Source organism: Amphiprion ocellaris, chromosome 14, assembly GCF_022539595.1.
Source record: "Amphiprion ocellaris isolate individual 3 ecotype Okinawa chromosome 14, ASM2253959v1, whole genome shotgun sequence".
Lineage (NCBI taxonomy): Eukaryota > Metazoa > Chordata > Actinopteri > Pomacentridae > Amphiprion > Amphiprion ocellaris.
This window is the reverse complement of record NC_072779.1, coordinates 139,357-163,700: the sequence shown is the minus strand read 5'-3', so window position 1 is coordinate 163,700 and position 24,344 is coordinate 139,357. Positions and strand designations below refer to the sequence as shown.

At 38.6% G+C, this 24,344-nt stretch overlaps 1 protein-coding gene across 4 annotated transcripts in view; it reads left to right on the top strand.

Moving 5' to 3' along the window:
* The first annotated feature begins 6,090 nt into the window (after positions 1-6,090).
* The window catches only part of LOC111588604 (dual specificity protein kinase CLK4-like), a 29,249-nt gene continuing 10,995 nt past the window's right edge, over positions 6,091-24,344 (top strand). The window contains exons 1-3 of one of the 4 annotated variants that reach the window (XM_055017244.1): positions 6,091-6,235; positions 7,948-8,106; positions 24,238-24,332. In XM_055017244.1, coding sequence (XP_054873219.1) covers positions 24,296-24,332 — 37 coding nt within the window. In that variant the 5' untranslated portion in view covers positions 6,091-6,235; positions 7,948-8,106; positions 24,238-24,295. Of the gene's footprint in view, positions 6,236-7,947; positions 8,107-14,095; positions 14,152-16,293; positions 24,333-24,344 lie in introns of those variants that run through there. The other 3 variants (XM_035943246.2, XM_035943248.2, XM_055017242.1) reach the window with 3 other exon arrangements.

Sequence of the window (24,344 nt, the reverse complement as noted above, 5' to 3'; positions counted from 1 at the left end):
TGAGGAACCTCCTCTGCCTACGGTCCGGTTCTATGAGGAACCTCCTCTGCCTACGGTCCGGTTCTATGAGGAACCTCTTTCTGCCTACGGTCCGGTTCTATGAGGAACCTCCTCTGCCTACGGTCCGGTTCTATGAGGAACCTCTTTCTGCCTACGGTCCGGTTCTATGAGGAACCTCCTCTGCCTACGGTCCGGTTCTATGAGGAACCTCTTTCTGCCTACGGTCCGGTTCTATGAGGAACCTCCTCTGCCTACGGTCCGGTTCTATGAGGAACCTCTTTCTGCCTACGGTCCGGTTCTATGAGGAACCTCCTTCTGCCTACGGTCCGGTTCTATGAGGAACCTCCTCTGCCTACGGTCCGGTTCTATGAGGAACCTCCTTCTGCCTACGGTCCGGTTCTATGAGGAACCTCCTCTGCCTACGGTCCGGTTCTATGAGGAACCTCCTCTGCCTACGGTCCGGTTCTATGAGGAACCTCCTCTGCCTACGGTCCGGTTCTATGAGGAACCTCCTTCTGCCTACGGTCCGGTTCTATGAGGAACCTCCTCTGCCTACGGTCCGGTTCTATGAGGAACCTCCTCTGCCTACGGTCCGGTTCTATGAGGAACCTCCTCTGCCTACGGTCCGGTTCTATGAGGAACCTCCTTCTGCCTACGGTCCGGTTCTATGAGGAACCTCCTTCTGCCTACGGTCCGGTTCTATGAGGAACCTCCTCTGCCTACGGTCCGGTTCTATGAGGAACCTCTTCTGCCTACGGTCCGGTTCTATGAGGAACCTCTTTCTGCCTACGGTCCGGTTCTATGAGGAACCTCCTCTGCCTACGGTCCGGTTCTATGAGGAACCTCCTCTGCCTACGGTCCGGTTCTATGAGGAACCTCCTCTGCCTACGGTCCGGTTCTATGAGGAACCTCTTTCTGCCTACGGTCCGGTTCTATGAGGAACCTCCTCTGCCTACGGTCCGGTTCTATGAGGAACCTCTTTCTGCCTACGGTCCGGTTCTATGAGGAACCTCCTCTGCCTACGGTCCGGTTCTATGAGGAACCTCCTCTGCCTACGGTCCGGTTCTATGAGGAACCTCCTTCTGCCTACGGTCCGGTTCTATGAGGAACCTCCTCTGCCTACGGTCCGGTTCTATGAGGAACCTCTTTCTGCCTACGGTCCGGTTCTATGAGGAACCTCTTTCTGCCTACGGTCCGGTTCTATGAGGAACCTCCTCTGCCTACGGTCCGGTTCTATGAGGAACCTCCTCTGCCTACGGTCCGGTTCTATGAGGAACCTCTTTCTGCCTACGGTCCGGTTCTATGAGGAACCTCTTTCTGCCTACGGTCCGGTTCTATGAGGAACCTCTTTCTGCCTACGGTCCGGTTCTATGAGGAACCTCCTGCCTCCAGGTACAGAACAGAGTTTATTGATTAGCTGTTGGTGGTCAATAACAACAATCAGATATTCACAGCTGTCCTACAGGGTGAAATATATGAACGACTGTGAACAACTCACTGTAAAGCACAGATACTAATTACAGAACTGTAAATAAAATCCACATAAAAAATCTGGATTTTTACAAACACTAACTTGTTCTGTTACAACCTAAAGTTGCCTTATTTTATATAAATCAGGAAAAAATTGTTTTAATTTACTGATACTCACCATTATTTGAAAAAAAAATACACTACCATTCAAACGCTCAATTAGAAATGTCCTTATTTTTAAAAGAAAACCAGTTTTTTCCAATGCAGATGACATTAAATGAATGATAAATCCAGTGTAGACATTGTTAATGTGGTAAATGACTATTGTAGCTGGAAACAGCTGATTTTTAATGGAATATCTCCATAGGGGTACAGAGGAACATTTCCAGCAACCATCACTCCTGTGTTCTAATTAGGGCTGGACCCAAATATCCGAATATTCACCAACCCCCCGTCCCTCCTTTGGACTTTTGGAGCCGAGCCTGAAATTCGACTCCTTTCTCCGTTAGCTCACGGCCTCTGACCTCACAGACCGAACCAAATATTCGGGTCATTCCTTCATCCGTCCACCTGGGCTGGGCCAGTGGTCTCCTGAGGCAGAAGATGGACCAGCTCTTTGTCTCTGCAGAGCTGCTGAGGGGTTTCATTGGAGTTCAACCAGCCAGTCCACCTGTTCTGTGGGTTTGGAGAGGAGTAATGACTGTAATAATAATGGGGTACTGGACCATTCAGTCCTTCTACAACCAGAGAGGAAGCTGTGACTCCTCCAGAGCTGCTCCTTGTCTTCTGGTCTCCTGTTTGTGGTGTTCATCTACAGGATCCACCTGTAATAATAATAATAATAATAATAATGATAATATTTTAAAAAAGGGAGCTAAAAAGGACACACAAAGTGACCAGAAAGAGAAAAAGCTGACAGAAATAGATGAAAAATGAACAATGATGTGAAATCAATGCAAACAGAAACAAAACAGGAAAGATGCACAAAATAACTTTAAATAAATACTGAAAGCTGCTAAACAACCAAAAAAGAGACAAAAGTATGTACAAAAATACTGAAAAACAGCAGGAAGTGACACAAAACGACTACAGAAAGACACAAAACAATGAAAAATGCACTCAGAAAGAGGTAAAAACTGATACAATAATAATAATAATAATAATAATAATAATAATAGTAATAATAATAATAATAATAATAATAATAATAATAATAATAATAAAGTTAAATACAACTTTAAAATGAAATAACCACTCTATGAGGAAGTCTTGTGCTGGCGGTCATGTTCTAGTTTCAGAATTCCAGCTATGTTGGCTGTTAAATGTGAGGATATTTTTAATTTTTATGTTTAGGGAGGAAATCCAAGCCTGCAGCTGACTGAGGTCAACATATAGCATCTAGCAAATGCCACATTTAATGTCCCACATTAAAGCGCATTCAAACATCCGTCTGTAAAAACAGGCTGTTAGTTCACTTGAATGATGAAGTGATGGATCAGAACAGGAACCTGCTGATCACCTGGACAGGTACGCTTCATTTACAACATTTTCATTTAGTTTTACTACCAACCTTCAGATCTTCAATCTGAGGAGATGCATGAGTGGGATTAAGTCACATAAACAGAGATCTTAATTAAGACAACATGAAAAACGATCAACTTTAGCCTCTTCGTCTTCATTCTCTTTCATTTCTAGACTGTTTGCTCTTATTTGCAGTTTATACACTGTAAAAAAAATTACATTTAACTCTTTTTAACTGTATTTTTTAAAAACAATTCACTGAAATTTTACAAATTTTCCCGTTTTGTAAAATTAAAGATAATAACTGATACTAGCCCCCAAAATTTACAAATTTACACATTAACGGATGGGGAAAAAAAGGAAAATAACAAACTGTCAAAAATCTTAATTTTGACCCATTTTTAAACATTTGATTGTAAGATAACAATCATTTAATTGGAAAAATGTGTTATTTTATGGACATTTGCCATGATTTGACAGAGCATTATGTATATTTATGGATTGAAAATGGTTAATCATATTTTCAAGCTGATATTTTTCAGATTTTCACTGTTTCGTTAAATTAAAAATAATATCTTGTAAAATCACTATATTTGATTGTGACCATAAAATGAATAGTTTATTTTACTGTATTTACTGAATACTATAAATATTCCCTGTTTTATTAATTTATAGATAATATCAAGCAAAATAATTATAATTTATTATAATTATATTAAATTATTCCATTAATTTACCTTTATACTTTAACTGTAACTGAGAAAAAGTATATAATATTAGTTGTTTTAGAAATATTAATTAGTTTTTTAATGATGTGTGACAATAAAATTAATGGCTTTTTGCTGCATTTAAATCAGCAAAAAATACTATTATTTTACAGATTTTTGAAATAATAAAAAATAAAATAATTATTTTTACTTCTTATTTTACAAATGTTCCCTATTTTGTGAAATTACCAATGATAAGATAATTCACAGAAAGAAAAACTAATAATAGTATACTAATACTAATAATATAGTCAACAATATGTTGACCATAAACAGGCTCAAACTGTAAATGAAGGATACATAAAAAAAAATCTATATTTTTACAAATAATAAATCTTCTTTTTTATGTGTGACAGTAGAATTACACTGTTTTTGTGTATTTAAATCATGTAAAAGTCTAATTATTTTACAGATATCTGACAATATTTTTGCACTGAATTATTATTATTTACATTTTGTTTATATTTTATTTTATTTTTTGACCATTTTTGAACATTATCGTATCCCAACATTTCATCACTGCCAGGTTTTTCCTTTTTTTTCTTTATTTAAGCTTTATTTAAATCAAACCAAATCTAATGCCCGTGTCAGATGCTCTATGATCTGGTTATTGTTATAAATATGCACCAGGCCAACTCTCCTCGTTTTTAATTTCCTCCTGAGTAGAGGTAGACTGATATATTGGCTGGCCGATATTTTGGGCCGATATATGGACTTTTTTCAATATCGGCCATTGGCCGATATTTACAAATAAAAAGCCGATTTGTGATCAGGCACCCGTACAGGCAGCTGCCACGACCGCTTTTCCCTTAGAAGGACCCCCTGGCACTAAGAGAGCAGAGCAAGAGCGGAGCGAGTGAGCCAGGCAACAACAAGCCTAACCCTAACCACTTTCAGGTTACTTTTTAATTGTATTTTTTGTAAACTTTAAGTATTTTTTTATGTTATTGTACTTTTTCACTTTTTGTGTTCAATAAATGTTAGAGTTCTACTAGTGTATTTAATTTGTAATATATACATATATATACTTTTAGTGTTTAAATTGCCTTTTGTAATCGATGTGCTTTAAAAAATAAAAGGATATCGGCCTTAAAAATCGGCTTCTACAATCGGCTTTAGATATCGGCCATCGGCTGAAAATTTTTTAAAAAATCAGCATCGGCCTTTGAAAATCCCGTATCGGTTGACCTCTACTCCTGAGTTGTTCTGACGTCTCACCTTGAACTGCTGAAGGGAAACATGTCGACATGTTTAGGATCTGAAGGGTTTCATCCAGACATGTGTTGGAGTTAATTTTAGCCTCGTCACATATTGTGATGCTAAAGATAATTCGTCTGTTTTGTGAAAGCTCCACCTCTGAATGGAAATGCTTTTAAAGTCACATTACATTCCAGGTGACGAGTTTTTCCTTTGGTTGCTCAGTGATGTTCCATAAAGAGGAGCTGTTAGCTGCAGTTCCAGGGGAAAATGACTGATTTATGGATTTAGATGAAAATCTTACAGTTTCAAACAATGTTGGCTTGACTGAATAACACTAAAAATTGCATCAACTTGATATTTTGTGTAATTTAAACTCAGAATTGTTGTTTCCATTTACACCCACAGTGAATTCATGCTACATATGTTTTACATCATAAAACCCTGAAAAATATTAAAAGATATTGTTGTGTTTTGGGGTATAATAAGACTTTTCTCCAGTTTGATTCTGGCTGGAAAACACTGTTGCATGTATCTGTAACATTTATTCTCACAAAAAAAGACAAAATTCCCCCAAAACAGACGCATGTTTTGTGTATAGTTTAGTTCTCTCAGATAATCAAGCTAAGAAACGTCGATGTGAAACCATGTTTTCGCGCATTCTCAAATCCAGGAAGCTTAAAAATAAAGTTGTTAAGAGGAAATTCTACATCTTTTAACTTTACTGCTTGTTTTATGAGTAAAAATAACTTTCCTACAAGCAGTTTAAGTGTTTCTGAGGTACCAGCTATCTGTAATGACCTGAAGCTGTTGTGTAACGTGTTACGTGTAACGTGTGTTTTTAACGTGCATTTAGACTTCGGTTTCATTCATAAAAATTCCATCCCATATCTCCTGCATCATCCAGCATGGATGGAAGGCTCCGGATCAGATGCCAGGACACGATGTTTTCACGATGTAAGAGGAGCCGGCAGGGCCAGGCCAGAGGTCCAGGTTCTCTTTTCACTGCAGCTGGCCGAGGATTTTACTGCTCCGAAGTGAAAGGAATGTCCAGGGCTTGGTTTTCTGAAGGACATAATGTTTTATAGCCAACACGGACGCCGTATCTGCCTTTCCTTGTTTGGCAGCTAAGCGGCGTGGCAACATGTGTTTGCATTGCAGGGAGGAGGAAGGAGGAGGAGGAAGAGGACGAGGGGGGAAAGTTATTGAAACAGACCTGCAGGACACCAGAGCAACCAAACCAAACCACAGAGAGAAACAGCAGAAGAACTCAAAGACAGGTAAGCAGGAAAAATTACTCTCAATGAACAGAAAACTAACCAGGAATCTGTTTCTGACGTTGCTTCAACAGCAGCATTTTAAAAGCCAAAGGAGAGATTTAAAAGCAAAGCTGCAGGAAACTGATTTAAAAATATCAACTGACCTCCAAAAATAGTGAAATAAACGATAGAAATCGAAATATTTCATGTTCCCAACATGATTTTAATCCACCGAAATCCAAACTAATCAAGTTTAACCCTCATACATGAACTCCATCAGGAACATCAGGAACCAGCTGAGAAGAACGAGAACCTTCTTTACATGGAGAAAAGTTGAGTTCAGATCTTTGGAGACGTTTTTGCTGCTAAACTTCATGATAAAACTTTTGCTCTACAAATGTTCTGAGAAAGTCCCACTAATATTTTGGTGAGAAGTTTTCCTTTATCTCCCAAAATGTTCTTCTTAAAGGTTGGATAAGTGAAGACGTTCTAAACACGTTTGGTGATGATCCTGTTAGAACAACGAAAGATGTTCTAAAAACGATTGGTGGAGACACTGGTAGACTTATGCTCTAACGTTGTCAAAACTGAACGTTACACTGGGAACCACTGTTCCCTCTAAGCTGCGCGCATGCGCAATTGCGCACTGCTGACACGGTCTCCACGCACAGAAAATCTGCGCTGCGCACAAAAAAAAAATCCAACCTAAATTGTAAATAAAATAAACACGTAACAATTCATTCTGTGCTATTTTTCAATGTGAGTCAGTGAGTGACCGGTGACTGGCTGCTGCAGCCAATGATGCGATTCACATACGTATTTACCATAGACTGTATATAATGGTATTTACGCAGCTAATCAACGTCAGGCGTCCTTATGTGAAGCCACTGTTGTTCTCATAGATATGAATGAGTAGATAGGACACGCCCCTTTGAGTTGCGTGCTACAGCGAGGCTAAGCTAGTGGGGGACAAGTTTCAGTGCATTCCGTTGATGTAGACGGCGTGATAACGGAAATAACAAGTATGCCGTCTCACTGTGCTGCATACAGTTACACACTGCGTCGTACGATTGAGACAAGGAAACTTGGAATGACTTTTCATAGGTAAGAATAGTTTTTGGCTCTTTTTTCATTATGAAATCTTGTTGAGAGCTTCCAGTCTATGAGAGCTAACTAGTTAGCCACTAGCAAAACGCTAAGGCGAGCTAGCAGCTTGACAACCAAATACCAGATGATTAATAGTAGCTGTAGTATAGTTGTACAAGCAGTAGTATTAATACTAAAAGTACAAGCAGCAGTAGTAGTATAAACAGCTGTTAGAGTCGTAGAAGTAGTATCAGCATTTGTAATAGTATTACAAGTTGTAGTAGCAGTGCCAGTATCAGCAGCAGCAGTAGTGTACTATCACTACTACTAGTAGTAGTCACATTGCTATTACTACCACCAATACTACCAATAGTAGTTATAAAACCTAACTCATGTATATCCAGATTACCATCTATGTTCTTCCTCCAAACCCATTTTATGATTGGGATTACAGGCAGTTCTTTAGGACTGCTCTCAAATAATTGAAATGTTACTAAACAAGGTTATACTAATCAAATTAAATAACTTTGGTCTCCAGTATATTGGCGAATTCGTTTCTTTGTACTTAATTTATTAGCATGATTTCTTTTTAATATGTTGTGTACAGACTTAATTACTTCTCTGTCTACTTTTCTTACTCCATGTAGGTTTCCCAGAGACTATGGGTTGAGGAGGAATTGGAAGTTTGTCGGCTTAGACCTGGTGTCATTCCATCAGTGTTAAACTTCCCGGCTCATCTTGGAAGAGTACGTGCCAGAAAGACCACGACCAAGCAGCCTTGAGATCTTAGACAGCGTCTCCCTGAGGTGGGTGTCAACGGTGTTCACGGTCAGGTCTATGGTAATCCTGTCAAAAAACAAAACAGAAAAAAATCTAGATTATAAATCAACATGTAACCAAAGCACTCTGTGTATAACGCCATAGCATAGGATGTAGTTCAGAAAATGTCAAAGTATAGTATGCTTTACTCAAGAATAACATAGTATGGCCTGTAGTTCATAGTACAGCATGTTGGCAAGAAAAAAAAACAACACATAGATTATTATGTGGTTCAAAAAGCGCAAAATGATAGGATGTTGCCTAAAATTGTCATGTATGATATGTGGTTCAAAAAATGTCATAGTGCAATATATTGTCAAAATAGTATGTAATTCAAGAAAACATCAGAGTATAATATGTCGTCTAAAAAATGCCATAGAATAATAATTTCATTGCACAAGTAAAAGTATAGTAACTTTTAAAACTGTTCTAATTCTTACATGTTGCTGCAGCTGCTCAGGTGTTCCTGATAACGCCAAGCAGCCACCTGGACAGCCAATAGGAACACAGCTTCCTGGAAGTCCAGAGGGCTGGCTTAGTGAAGGAAATTTAGTTTAAGGTTGAAGCAGAAAGTTAACATAGAAAGTTGAAAACCACCTTCTGATCCCTGAAATCTCTGAGTTTTCACACAAAGAACACCTGAACATGTCAAACTGGTTCCATAGTAGAACCATCATTGTAAAAACGTCATAGTATGGTGTGTTGCTCAAAAAACATTAGGACCCGGCTGTCTAGGGTTGCCGAGGAGCAACACAAAAATAAGTTAATACATTAACTGTGTTAAGATAAGATTTAGATTTTTAAAAAAGTTGTTTATGTTTTTGCAGAATCCAGTATTGCTCACTGGTTGGTCATTACATTTTGTTAGTTTGATTTCACTGTTTAAAATGATGCCACCTCTTTTCAGACAGAACCTGTGATAATAAAACAATACAAAATGTTTAGTTCTGTGTTAATAAAGCACTTAAAGCTTTAAGTATGGCTAAATGCTTTTTTCAAAATTAAATATATCACTCCTTAGGTGGTAGTGGCCCCAAGTTCAGTAAAGTTGGAAAGATATTCACAGATTCGGACTTCCAGCATCAATAACTCATTAGATATAGGTTGTCAAAACATAAACGGTGCCTCTTTCCCATTGTTGCAAGGCAGACAATGTGCTACAAGCCCAGTTTTATCAAAAGTAGCTGTCTTTCAAGCTACAGGAATAACATTGGTGTCTATGGAGTGAACAGGGTCCGTCTGCAATTTGCAAAACCACTGCAACAGTAAAGAGAGACAAATATTCAATAACTTCACTCTTATACATTGTAGTGTCACTAAAATCACTGCAGCCTTCAACTGGCTCCTGTTGACAAAGTGTTTTAACAGAAATGTAAATGCTGTAATTTGATTCTTTTAATGAACCATGTAACTTGAATGGATGTGATGCTGGTGTGACCACAGTGCACACGTCTGATGTTGCTCACAGTGGTCCAAGGGACGCTCAGGGAGTTTGTGTGTTTGCTCACACTCAGGAAAAATTACAGGGAACATTGCTGGGAACATTCTTCCTTTGTTGTCTGGAACATTGTGAATGTGTGAGAACATTATGTAATGTGTTCCCTCAATGACATTGCCAAAACATCCTGAGAACATTTCAGTCAGAATGTTCCACCTTAGTTAAAACATCACAGTACAGGAACGTCTTATTCAGAACGTTTTATCATCTGAGATCTTTATAACACCTGGAAAATGTTTTCCTAATGTTGCATTGAGAACATCCTTCAGTCTATCTTTGTGGAAGTGTCTTATAGAAGAATGTTCTATAATATTTATATATATATATATATATATATATATATATATTTTATATATATATTTATATATATGAATGTTGCATGGAAACATTCTTCCTTTGTTGCCATAGAACATTATAGGAATGTTTTATAGAAGAACGTTATGTAATGTGTTCTTCACCGACGTCCCCAAAATATCCTGAGAACATGGCAGAATGTTCCACCTTTGTTTAAATATCACAGCACAGGAACGTCTTATAAAAACCATCTGAGGTGTTGAAACATCTTGAGAACATTTTTTGAATGTTTGTTTGAGAACATTCCTCCTTTATTATCATGGAACACAATCTGGTTCCACTTTATGGAAAATTGTGGAAATTCCTGTAAAATCCTCTGAAAGTTGACATTAAAACATTATATTCACTCTAATGGAACATTACTGGAAATGAAATTGTTTTTAAACTGTTGTCTGAGCAGTTGATTAAAACACTCTTTAAAAACTATTAGAACTTGTGGGTAACGTTATCTGGCGTTGTGGAAGCGTTCTCTGCCAGCTGGGATCTGTTTCTCTAATCAGAATAAACAGATCCTTGTAGGTGGATCTGTGGTTCTCTAACGGTGTTAAGACGTTTATTAGACACTTCACTGTTGATGGCAGTAAATTAGATCTGGACAGAATCTGGTTCTGGTTTCAGTGGCTCCTCGGTGTGAATGGACGTTCCACGTCAGTGGGATATTTAGAGGTCATACCGTTCATTGTTGGAGCTGTGTGGTCGTCTGTTAGAGGTGCTGCTGGTGTAATTATAGGTCTTAATAATCCCTTTAATCACAGCTTTCAACCAGTCAGACTGAATATAACCCATTACATTTAAACTAGAAGAACAGTAGGAAACTTTAAGATATTATTTTTAGATCAGGAAAAAAACAACTTAATGTTCTTGGGTTGGATCACTTTCATTCACTAGAGCAGGTCTTAATACTGTAAAATTGGTTGGCTCAATCTAATTAAATTAATCCTTAAAAATAAGCTGAATCAACCCTAAAAAAAAATTCTGTCGACTCAACGCAAGTACATTAAGTTGCATTAACATAATTACCTAAAGCTGAAAAAATATTTACTGAGGGTTACTGAAAAAGTCTATTATCCAACAAAGACAAAGCACTCATTTAAACCAACATGTTCTGAATACAGCACCTTTAAAAGTATTCAGCCTCGTTCTAAAGAGAGACACTAGTGAGGGAGGCCACCAAGACACCTATGATTCCTCTCAAAAAATGGAAAATGGCTGGCTGTTACACTTACTTAAGTGTAAAATACATTTTATACAATACAATTTAATGTTTACAAAATGAACGTGAATAAATCCTGCAGGATTTACTTGAAACTGAACTGCTTAGCTTTTACTTTATTTAACCATGTCGAAATAACAGGAGACTATCAAGTACTCCGGCGCTTCCGGGAAAATTATGGCCGATATCGCGACAACACGTGACGGGATCATCACGCGAGAAGGCAGTACCTGCAGGAAGTAGCGCGGAATTTGTCCGGTCAGCGTGCTCGTGGACAGGTAAGAATCCTTTATCTGCCTTTAAAATGGGTCAAAATACAAACGAATGCTATGCACAAACGTGCCATCATCTTAAGCGACAGTATCCCGCGATAGTTTTGTTGTTCGACCAAATGTAATGTTTAATTCGGTCAAAAACACCGTCCGCCATTGCCGCCGCATGGCTGTGACGTTACCGACGGTTACCGACGGTTGCGCTGTCGTGTCGGCGACGACACTCTCGTAAATAAAGGGTTATTTAATTTATTTGTCTTCATGCTGTCTGCTCCGCTGCCAACATAGACACAATACACACCGGTCTTTCCTCGTTTCCTACCGTAGTGACAGTGAAGCCAGACGGCCCCCCACTGTTAAATGAATGTACAGGAAAACACTGTGAAGGAGGGATGAGGTGGGGATAAAATTGATGAACAGAGGAATTTGTCAAGACTATTGTTCAGAAATTTCACTAGCAGTCAATATAAATCAAGAGTTTAGTCATCAGTATTTGCTTGGTAAACATATTACTTTAAATTGATAGGATGAGATGGATTCATTATTTTCCTGTATTTGTTTTCAGGGTAATTAAAGTGTTACAGGCCTTGACATAAATGAACGTTAAAAATAAAAATAATAGTTTTTTGGTAAAAGAAACAAATACAATTAAAGGCTCAATTATATACAACAAGCAGATTAATTTGATAATGATAATGTTTTACATTCACTGATATTAATTCATGTCTGTTCTATTTATCACAGTCATTGGTTACTGCCAAGATGTTCTACTTTGCTGTCCGTCTGCAAGTGTTCTGTCCAGCTGCACCTGTCTGAAGTCCAACTGCATCAGTGACTACAGGTTAAAGGCATCTTCTTGGATGTTTCATTTTATTGCTTTTTGGGATACCAGTTCCAAGATTCCAGCTAAACCAGATTTCCCTAGTTCCCTAGTTTTTTGTGTCTTACTGCAGCAAGTATAGTTTGCTCTGGATGTGGAGGTGTAAGGAATGCAGTGTATCTTTAACTAGTAGATACAAGCTACTAAAACATATTAGACTACAGCACCGTCATAGGCACCGCTACCCATGCCTACACACCGACTGCCCATGTACTTTGAAGACATGGAATGCTTTGTACATTCATTTAAGTAGAGTCCATCCCAAAGAAAATACTCAGGAGTTATTGGAACTGTCGACATTCAGTTGTCATTTGTGTGCTTGTTGTGATCTTTCTACAGAGAGGGATTATTTTACACACATTGGCCTCATCTGAAGAGTAATGAAACTGTTACTTGCATGTTTGAGGGTTGCTGTTTTCAAACAAACATATATGGAACATTTCACTGTCACAAGAACAGAAAACACAACCCACATACATTGAAAGATTTCAAGCCAGGAGTAGTTACAACCACTCAAGTTTCACAAGACTCACCTGATGATCCTGAGGAAGATGCACAAAATCAAGATGACAGTGTTGTTGAAGCAGACGGTGGATGTTCAAGTCATGATGTGAGTGGACATAAGAACTTGCCTGAAGTAATTAAGCAACATTTTGCTGCTGCATTGCTCAAGTTGGAGCATTTTGTACATGTGCCAGGCAAAAAAATGAATTCTTAGAAGAACTGCACTTCTTGTTAAGTTCTGCTACATTGCCCCTCTCGACTGACATTGTTTTTATTACTTATATTGTTATTGTAAGTATTCAATAACAATATTCAAAGAATCCACAAAGAGATGGACAAAGAGGAGTAAACTGCAGCGACAGAGAGCTGAAAATGGCAGGGAGCTTGATCAGCTGTGCTGCCATGATTTTTCTGATATTTTTGCTACTCAGATTACTACTCGTCACCATAATAATTATTATAACAATCTGAGCCTGTTAGTAGCAAAACACTTTTATTGGCATACATTTAAGACAAACAGAAATTGCCCACACATGCTCGTTCAAACTTACTTTTGCTTTCAGGCAAAACTGAAACTTAGTGAATACAGCGCCGATCATTCTGTTTTGGGTTCCTATCATTCAGTTGCACTGCCGGCTAAACCTAAATACAGCCCAGGTTCAAAAATACAAAAAAGCTACCTGAAGGTATCCCTTAAAATAGCAAAATATCTGCCAAAAATGGCTTTCAGTATTCTTTTCAGTATAATAGATATTATAATTAATTCATTAGACACGTAAACCCATTCTCCTTGTTTGTTTACACTGTGTTTCAGATGTATGTGTGTATGTTTTTATTCTCTGATCTGCAGGACAATGGGATCGATACCAGACGAGAATGCATTCTTAAGGGACTGTGTGTCTACCTTAATGAAGATCCAGACAAGCTGGTGAAAGAATACAAGGTATGTTAATTTACTTGACCTTTTTTAGGAAATGATCAATAGGGATTCCTTGTGGGTTTTTTGGGTGGCTTTTAAAGACCTTTGAAATGTAATGCTGGTCATAATTTGTTTTGATTGTCTGATATGTGCTAATTTCAGCTGTTTTAGAATAATGTTATTTTTTATTTTTTTTTAATTATGAGGATGGATCTAATGAATACCAGTTAGAACATTTTTTAAATTTGCTTTGTCACAGGCGGATGATGAAAACGCCACGGCAGCTATGGCAGAGACCGTCTATGGCATCTACATAATTCGACACAGCAGTGCAGAACCCAGTGATGCCCCAGAGGATGTGGGAATCATTCTGGAGGGGGTGACGGTACTCCGTGAGTTGAGGAATGTACCATTTGCACTGTCCATCTTGCTTGCCTTTGTGTATAATCTGAACTTGAGTTACCCCCAGTGCTAAAATATACATTCGAAGCTCTGCAGAAAATAATCCTAGAGCTTGATGGGAACAGACTGTCTGCAAAAGTTCAGGCCTTTAAGACAGTTCTTTCTCATTGAGAATTTTTGCTCAACTGGGGGAAAACCCTTTTGTTTTCCTTTAAGATGTTCTAAGTTCACTTGCAAAGTTTTTTATCAACACTAAATCTCCTGACATTTTAATGGGCAGTTCCCATTATTTAATGTTGAGTTCTATAAGGGGGCTGAGAATACAAATAGTATATTAGCCCATGTCCCAAACAGCATCTTCAGTTTAGATCAGCAAAGACTTTTGTAATGCTTTTCTTCTGTACCAGGTACTCAGATCCTTTGTAATTGTGATTTAAAACACAAAGCGGTTCTCAACTGGGTTCCAAATTTTTCTGTACTCTTTAAGTAAGTTTTTGCCTTTTATTTTTTTCAAATTCATTTTGTTCAGTTTAGATTTTTGGTCACTTTCTAAGATAAGATAAGATTTATTTTGGTCAGTTGAGGTAATTTCAGTATGTGGCAAAAAAAAAACTAAACTGACCAAAATTAAATAAAAAATAAATGTAAGACAGTAATGAAAATACAATTAAAATAATTAATATAATTATTAAAATAAATGTTAAAAAATGAATAAAAACAGACCAAGATTAAAGGACATTTATCTTATATCAGTGTTTGTAAAAACATTAAAAACAATGTGGATCTGTTACATATTTTAAGCACTTAATATATATATATTTTTTAACCACACACTTTCCGATCCACCAGTTGAGGACCACAAATTTAGAGGGAACAGTGCTGAATATTTGTTTTCAGAAGTGATACATTTCATTTGCTGTTTGAGTGTAAAATATTGTTTTACTTATTGTTATTATTGTTTTTTTAAATTTGGTTTGTATTACAAGCAGTACTAGCAGTTTGTAACTGCATGTAGGACTTCTATTCAGTTAATTAAAAATGAGCAGCTGTACTGCCTTTACAATTTAAATACAGTTTATGACAGCATCTCTTTGTCCTGTGTTATGTTTACACCTTTTAGACCAAGTAGACTGTAGACATTGTTGAAAGATAACCTTTTTGAGTAAAACTCAAATGTAATACTTAGAATCGCCTTATTAAAATCCTACTTATCAGACAGGTTCCAGTTTGTGCATGTCAACAATGACTCTTCTGAGCATACTAGGGTTAATCATGGAGTTCCTCAGGGTTCTGTCTTAGGACCAATACTGTTCACATTATACATGCTTCCCTTAGGCAACATTATTAGGAAGCACTGTATTAATTTCCATTGTTATGCTGACGACACTCAATTGTATTTATCTATGAAGCCAAATGAAACTAATCAGCTAGCTAGACTGCAAGATTGTCTTAAGGACATAAAGACCTGGATGACCTATAATTTCTTACTACTAAATTCAGACAAGACTGAAGTCATTGTATTTGGCCCCAAACATCTTAGAGAATTGCTTTCAAAGCATATAGTTACTCTGGATGGCATTACATTGGCCTCCAGTACTACTGTGAGGAACCTCGGTGTTATCTTTGACCAGGACATGTCCTTTAACTCGCACATAAAACAAATCTGTAGGACTTCCTTTTTCCACCTGAGAAATATTGTGAAAATCAGGAACATCCTGTCTCAGAGTGATGCAGAAAAACTAGTCCATGCATTTGTTACTTCTAGGCTTGACTACTGTAATTCCTTATTATCAGGTTGTCCCAATAGCTCTCTGAAACATCTACAGCTGATCCAAAACGCTGCAGCCAGAGTACTGACGGGAGTTAGCAAGAGAGATCATATTTCTCCTATATTGGTTTCTCTTCATTGGCTCCCTGTTAAATCTAGAATAGAATTCAAAATCCTTCTTCTGACATATAAAGCTCTTAACAACCAATCTCCATCATATCTTAAAGACCTGATAGTACCATATTACCCTAGCAGAACTCTTCGCTCTCAGACTGCAGGCTTACTTGTTGTTCCTAGAATCTCTAAAAGTAGAATGGGAGGCAGAGCCTTCAGTTATCAGGCACCTCTCCTGTGGAACCAGCTCCCAGTTTGGGTTCGGGAGGCGGACACCCTCTCTATTTTTAAGACCAGGCTTAAAACCTTCCTTTTCGACAAAGCTTATAGTTAGGGCTGACTGGGTGACCCTGACGGGGTGAGCTGGTGTTTTCATTTGCACAACTGACTTCCCCTCTTGACGTCCCTTTAGTTTGCCCCTAGTTATGCTGCTATAGGCCTAGGCTGCTGGGGAACCTCTCTGGATGCACTGAGCCCTTCTCTAACTACCTATGTATTTACTATATATACCATTACTGCATTACATTCACTCTGTTTCTTTCTGTGTCCTTTCTCCGAGTGTCCCTGGTCCCAGAGCTGGATGCTGGATGCTTCAGATGTGTGGCTGTGTTTTATGGTCCTTGTGTCCCACCCCCCCACCTCTCTATCTCTACCCCTCTATCTGTATCCCTCTATCTCTATCTCTACCCCTCTATCTCTACCTCTCTACCTCTTCTGTCCCTCTCAACCCGCCCGGCCAGCAGGCAGATGGGTCCCCCCACATTAGAGCCGGGTTCTGTTCGAGGTTTTTTTCCCTGTTAAAAGGGTGTTTTCCTTGCCACTGTCGCCTTTTGGCTTGCTCTGGGGGTCAGGCATATGGGTTCTGTAAAGCGTCTCGAGACAATTTGACTGTAATTGGCGCTATATAAATAAAATTGAATTATTAAATAATGGAAAGAATTTCCACATGATTAAACAGCTCTCTTTCAGCATCAAGCAATTTTGTTGGGCCAACTTGATCCACTCGGGTTGAAGTACCCTAGTTCAAAATAGTTGGATCAACCCAATTCAAAGGCATGAACCCATACTAAGTAAATTAAGTTGGATCCAAACCTTGCGAACAAGTTGAATGGACCCTAATAAGTGAAGTTAAACTAACCTCAGTGCCTTAAGTTGGAACGAAAGAATTGCTTATTGTTTAAAGTAAGCCATTTAATCATGTGGAAATTCTTTCCATGTTTTTTTTAAGTTCATCCAAAACCCACAATGATCACAGAAATAATTTGAATCTGACAAAAGTAATAATAAATAAAAATTCTATGAAAATTAACCATTGAAAATCAGACATTGCTTTTGAACCGTGGTTCAACAGAATTATTTTAACAAATAAACTCATGAAACAGGCCTGGACAAAAATGATGGGACCCTTAACTTAATATTTAGTTGCACAACCTTTTGAGGCAATCACTGCAATCAAACCATTTGTGTAACTGTCAGTGAGACTTCTGCACCTCTCAGCAGGTATTCTGGTCCACTCCTCATCAGCAGACTGCTCCAGTTGTCTCAGGTTTGAAGGTTCCTTCTCCAGACACCATGTTTCAGCTCCTTCCACAGATGTTCAATAGGATTTAGATCAGGGCTCATAGAGGCCACTTCAGAATAGTCCAATGTTTTCCTCTTAGCCATTCTTGGCTGTTTTTAGCTGTGTGTTTTGGATCATTATCCTGTTGCAAGACCCATGACCTGCAACTGAGACCAAGCTTTCTGACACTGGGCAGCACATTTCTCTCTAGAATACCTTGATAGTCATGAGATTTCATTGTACCTGCACAGATTCCAGACACCCTGTACCAGATGCAGCAAAGCAGCCCCAGAACATAACAGAACCTCCTCCATGTTCCACAGTAGGACAGTGTTCTTTTCTTCATATGCTTCATTTCTGCATCTGTGAACATAGAGCTGATGTACCAAAAAGTTCCAGTTTTGTCTCGTCTGTCCATAGGACATTCTCCCAGAAGCTTTACGGTTTGTCAACATGCAGTTTGGTAAATTCCATTCTGGCTTTTTCATGATTTGTTTTCAACAATGGTGTCCTCCTTGGTCGTCTCCCATGAAGTCCACTTTGGCTCAAACAACGACGGATGGTGTGATCTGAAACTGATGTACCTTGACCTTGGAGTTCACCTTTAATGTCTTTAGAGGTTGTTCTGGGCTCTTTTGTTTCCATTCCTATTATCCATCTCTTCCATTTGTCATCAGTTTTCCTCCTGCAGCCACATCCAGGGAGGTTGGCTACAGTCCCATGGATCTTACATTTCTGAATAATATGTGCAACTGTAGTCACAGGAACATCAAGCTGCTTGGAGATGGTCTTCTAGCCTTTACCTTTAACATGCTTGTCTATAATTTTCTTTCTAATCTCCTGAGACAACTCTCTCCTTGGCTTCCTCTGGTCCATGTTTAGTGTGGTACACACCATGTCACCAAACAGCACAGTGACTACTGTAACCCTATAAATAGGTCGACTGACTGATTACAAGTTTGTAGACACCTGTGATGCTAATTAGAGGACACACCTTGATTGAACATGTCTCTATGGTCACATTATTTTCAGTCTTTTCTAGGGGTACCATCATTTTTGTCCAGGCCTGTTTCATGAGTTTATTTTTTTTGAATAATTCACTTGAACCATGGTTCAAAAGCAATGTCTGATTTATTTTTTATTTTTTTATTATCCCTTATTAATCCCACAAGGGGAAATTCAGATTTTCGCATCTGTCCCTAATTGGGGGAGAGCGACGGGTCAGCCGCGGTACAGCACCCCTGGAGCAGGAAGGGTTAAGAGTCTTGCTCAAGGGCCCAACAGTGGCCACATCGGGGCTTGAACCTCTGACCTTCTGATCAGTAGTCCAGAGACTTAACCGTTGCGCCTCCACTGCCCCATTGGTTAATTTCCATAGAATTTTTATTTATTATTACTTTTGTCAGATTCAAATTATTTCTGTGACCATTGTGGGGTTTTCTTTCATTAACCGAGGGGTACCAACTATTTTGTGCACGTGTGTACCACCATTCATCATGGTTAATATTGGTGTTTGTGAAGATGTGCAGCGTTTGGTGTTCATCAAACATACTGTCCAGTCTGATGGCTTTAAGGGGTCATAGGTATCTTGGTGGCCTCCCTCACTCGTAACTTTCGTTCTTGTAACTACATCAGAGGAGTCTTGGTGGCTTCCCACCCTTATTCCCTTTCTTGTAACTCCTTTAGAGGAGTCATAGGTGTCTTGGTGCCTTTCCTCACTATTATATCTACTGCAGTTCTGTCAGAGGAGTCATAATTGTCTTGGTGGCCTCCCTCACTAATCTGTTTCTTGTACAGTCGCTCAGTTTTTGGGGATGGTCTGTACTTTGAAGATTTACTGATATTCCATTTTCCTTCCATGTCCTATTGATGGATATAACTCGACTCCAAGAGATCTTCAGGAACTTGGAGATGTTGTTGTCTCCATCCTGGTTTCTTGGAGTGTTCTATAGTCTTCATGGTCTAGTATCCAGGAGTACTGATCCACCAGGGACTGGACCTTAATAGATCCAGGAGTCTTTATCCTACAATCACTGACTTCGGATGATCTGGTTTGGGATTAAGTGTTGTATAGATAATATATGGATGGAAATTATTGTCCAAAAAGAAGCCAAACTAAATCAATCTTGATTCAGTTTTGAAAAGCAGTAAACAGAGGACACCTCCATGTTTTTCTAGTCAGTGTACAGCGAGTCTTCCAGTCAGCTGGGATGTATTTCTGCGTATCTATCTGGAGGCCGCTGAGTTTGGAGAAATCTTATGTGAGTGACAAAGATCCTGCATGTTGTCAGCCGGAGTCGGTTGTCCTCACTGCAGATTTACAGCCGAGCGGAGACAGCTGAGCTGGCGGCACCGAGGCTCAGATCTATTTCCTGTGGAGGAACGTTTGACACTCCTTCACACTGTTGGCTATAAAAAGGAAAGCCTGTTGGCATCTCATGAAGCGCTCGGCTATAACATGAAAATAGTCCAGTCTGCTTCAGAACACGCAGGACCGAACATTCATCTAATTTTCAACATTTTCTTTCACTAAACGTCTTCTTGCATCCCCACCGGAGAGACTGTCAACAAATCAACGAATGTCCTAAAGAGGAGCTGATGTTCAGCTGGAGTTAGAGGTTAAACTCACAGGGCCATGCAAGAGGGGGAGGTGCTGAAAACATGAAGAAGAAGCAACAGGAAGGGAAAGAGAGAAACCCCCATAGCCGACAGCATGTCTGCTATTTGTGGAAGAGGGACAAGGAGTTTCTGGTTGCATGAAGATCCAGTAGAAGGTCTGACAGGCATGATGCAGGCGGTCCCATGATGGATGTACAGGTCGTCACTTTCACCAAACTGTAACGCTGTGGACACAAAATGTAAACCACGGAAAACCTGAACAATTAAAGTCCTATTCATCAGATAAAACTGGAGATATTTTATCTTCTTATTTCTGTCACACATTCAACCAATAATTAATATAAAACTTCAACCTTCACTCCTTCTTCACCTTTGTTGTCCCAAAACTATTAAAAAACAAGTTGTTCTGGAACACGAGTTTATTTTGAGCAAATCCCACACATGCTGTTGGCTCGGCCGGTTTTTAAAATAAAACTATAGATCTGTGAAATAGTTCTGAGGCTACACTTTACTGAAAACAAAAAAACAAAGAATCTATTGTGTTTCTACAGATAATTCTTGTTTTATTGCATTTAAATCATTTAAAAAATATCATTCATTTACTTTATTTGCTGTTATTTTCCCAGTTGTTGTTTTTCAGTTTTTGAATATTCCATCAATTTTTAAACATATTTTAAGGCATCAAAAATTCAGTATTTTTCATAAATTTTAATTTTAATCTAAAATTACAAAACTTTTCACTCCATTTCAATCACCATAAAGTATGTGACAGATTTCTGTTGAGCAAAGAATGAGTGGAGGATGGTAAATAATTTTTTATTTTGTTTCTTGTTAAATTACAGATAATAACTATTAAAATTACAGAAGCAAAAAGTTCATTTACATGACTGTAAAAAAAAGGAAAAACAGACCAGAACTGTAAATAATGCGAGATACCAAAGAAAAGTGGCACAAACATGCACAAAACAACACAAAAAGACAGAAAATAAGACAAAACACCACAAGCCAAAAATAAACGAAAAAAAAAACAGGACAAAAACAAAACACAAAATGGAACAAAGTAGACACAAAAGACGAACGAGACACAAAATACTACACTGAACGTACAAAATGACAAAAATGAGACACAAAACCACAAAAAGTGAGGCAAGACAAAAACAGGTGAGATGCAAAAAAAGTGAGACAAATGAGACATGTCTGAGACGTTTTTGAATATTTTATATACAGTCATGGATAAACTTATTACGCCAGCCTGGTTTTCTTCAATTTCTTGTTCATTTCAATGCCTGGTACCACTAAAGATTCATTACCTGAAGAATACAATGAACAGGACTTTAAATGCAGCTGATTCCATAATACTTTATGTCCTATCTGACCTGCTTCAGCTTCATTATATTCCAGGGTCTATAAGAGGACATTTCAAAGATCTAGATTGGTTTCCTGCTGACATTCAAGCCATAGCACAACTCAGAAGCTGTCAGCTCTCATATAACACCTAAAACTAAAGAATTATGTGAAGCCACAAAGGCAGCCATCATGAGTGAGAGACAGAGAAAAAACTGAAGATCTCCAAGACAGCCGTTCATTACACCAAGAAAAAACAAGCCTAACATGGTTCTACCAAACTGCTAGCTGGTCAGGAAACGTCTTTCTACCCACCAGATGACCGTCACTCATCCGTTCCTGTGTCAAGAATCATCCTCAGACCTCCAGCGACCTTAAAAATGAGTGGACACTGTGGAGAAATGGGACTTGTTGGACAAGGACAGTTGGAACGTGACTTGTTGAAGCTGGTCTGAAGTCCCACAGGGCAGGAAGAAGCCCTTCATCAAGGAAAGGCAGAGGAAAGCTGGTTACTCTTTGCTGGGATCACAAGGATTGGACTGTTGATGATTGGACTAAGGTTCTCTTCAGGGATGAATCCAGTTTTCAGTTGATGTCCACTCCAGCCAACTTACTGGTTAGGAGGAAGCCTGGAGAAGCTACAAACCAGACTGTCTGCCCCTACAGTAAAACATGGGGGTGGATCAGTGACCATCTGGGGTAGTTTCAGTCTGGGTGGAACAGGGTGAATGAACCACGTCATGTTTGGGGCTACTCTAGAAAACAGTCTTCTTCCATCAGCTGGAAAACTCTTTCCTGCCTCCAATGACTGGATTTTCCAACAAGACAAGGTCAGTTAAATCCTGGATGGAGAACCAGAACATTGGACCCATGCCTTGGCTGCTCAATCACCAGATCTAAATCCAACTGAAAACCTGTGGAAAATCATCAAATGCTAAATGGAGAACCACAAGCCCCAAAACAAAGCAGATTAGTTAGAATTAGTGCAACAGGAATGGGCTGCTGTGATCAGAAGCTGGTGGAGAGCAGCTAAGACGCATGGCTGCAGTCATCAGAAACAATGGTTATGAATCAGTACTAACTCCTGTGTGGATCATGGGACTAAAACAGACAGAAAAGAAAACATGGAATCCTAAAAGCTGTTTTTGGCAGAACAATGCCATAGATATGGATGGAAGAACTGAAGAGATTTTGGTTATTATCAAGAAAACCATGGAAAATGTCTGATATCAGCTCTGAAATTAAACTCTTATGAGCTACTTTTGTTGTTATCATTATATTTGTCCAAAGAAATGTTGCTTTAGTTGGACCAGGCATTAAAATGAACAAGAAATTGAAGAAAACAAGGGGAGGGTGGTCTGATCATTTTTCCATGACTGTATTTTTATTTCAGTGTTCTTCAGGATGGACTCATTAACACTCAGTCATGTTTCACAGATCAGATGAATTAATCAACAGTAGATCAACAAATCCATAAAAGAAAGAATGAACTGAAAAAGGACAGATGAGCTTCACGTTCTCGGTTTAGTCGACCTGCTCTACAAACCTCATTTCCCCACGGCGACCGTCGTCACGGTTTCATGTTTTCTTCTCGCCCTCTGAGCTACATGGGGGGTCATAACTCAGCCGCCTCCAAAATGCCGGTGAAATTCCTGCCAATGCCTGGGACAGGTCGCTCAAACACAAGCTGTGAAAACACAGAGGGCTGGAATACCAGGAGAAGAGCTGCGTGGTTCCTGCAGAACAACGTGACTCTGCACAGGAACACCTTTGGTTTTATTGCATTCTAAAGAACAGAGAAAAACTCTGGAGAATTTCTGACCTTTTAGGGGAAGTTTTTCATTCAGCAGCAGATCTAGTAAGTCCTGATGTCCTCAGCGACTATTTATAGGATGGCGTTATCTGCACCGCGGCAGAGCAGCATGAGGCGGCTGAGCTGTGTCAGATTAGATTTAAGCACTGCATTTTTCATCTTTTTACCTAGAAATGGAAATAAGAGTCAGTCAGGTTTGAAGAATCAAGAAGAATTACTGGAATGTTGCAGCCATGTCAGTCCGATACAGACGATCAAGTCCAGAGATTCAGATGATATTGTGCCTTTTTAGGCTAAAATTTTCAAAGAACTTTTACAGTTTGAATGCAGCTGCTAATGTTTACATTCAGACAGTGAGTATTTGAATAGTTTTATCATAAGAAAATGTTATAATTCTATTTTGCATAAGTGTTCAACAATTTTCATCAGAAAATTAGACAAAAATGAGACACAAAATGATGCAAACCAGACAGAAAACACAAATCAGAAACAAAATAATACAAAACTACCGGTACACAAAAGTGAAATAGCCTACATAAAAAACTGAGACACAAAATGACAAAATATGACAAAAAAACAACAAAAATACACAAATGAGTGGCATTCAGCTGCCAATGTTTGCATTCTTAATATTTTAATCATTTTTCCGTATGGAAAAGCGACATTATTATTATTATGCATAAATGAGTGAACATGATGAAGGTATAATTAATGTCATAAACCGGTAAAAATGAACGTTTTTTAACACTTTTCTTTAATATTTGTAAACAATTTAATGTTACAAATTTTTTCCTGAACCTTGAATCCTCCTTTTATTGTATTTTATAATATATTTATTATATATTCTTCCTGTCCAGTTTCCATCGAACCTCCAGAGCTGAAGAGAAAGCAGGAAGAGTTTGGATTGGAGTTAGTATGGGAAAGAAAGACGACATCCAGGAATCCTGGAGAGGTGACGTTTGTA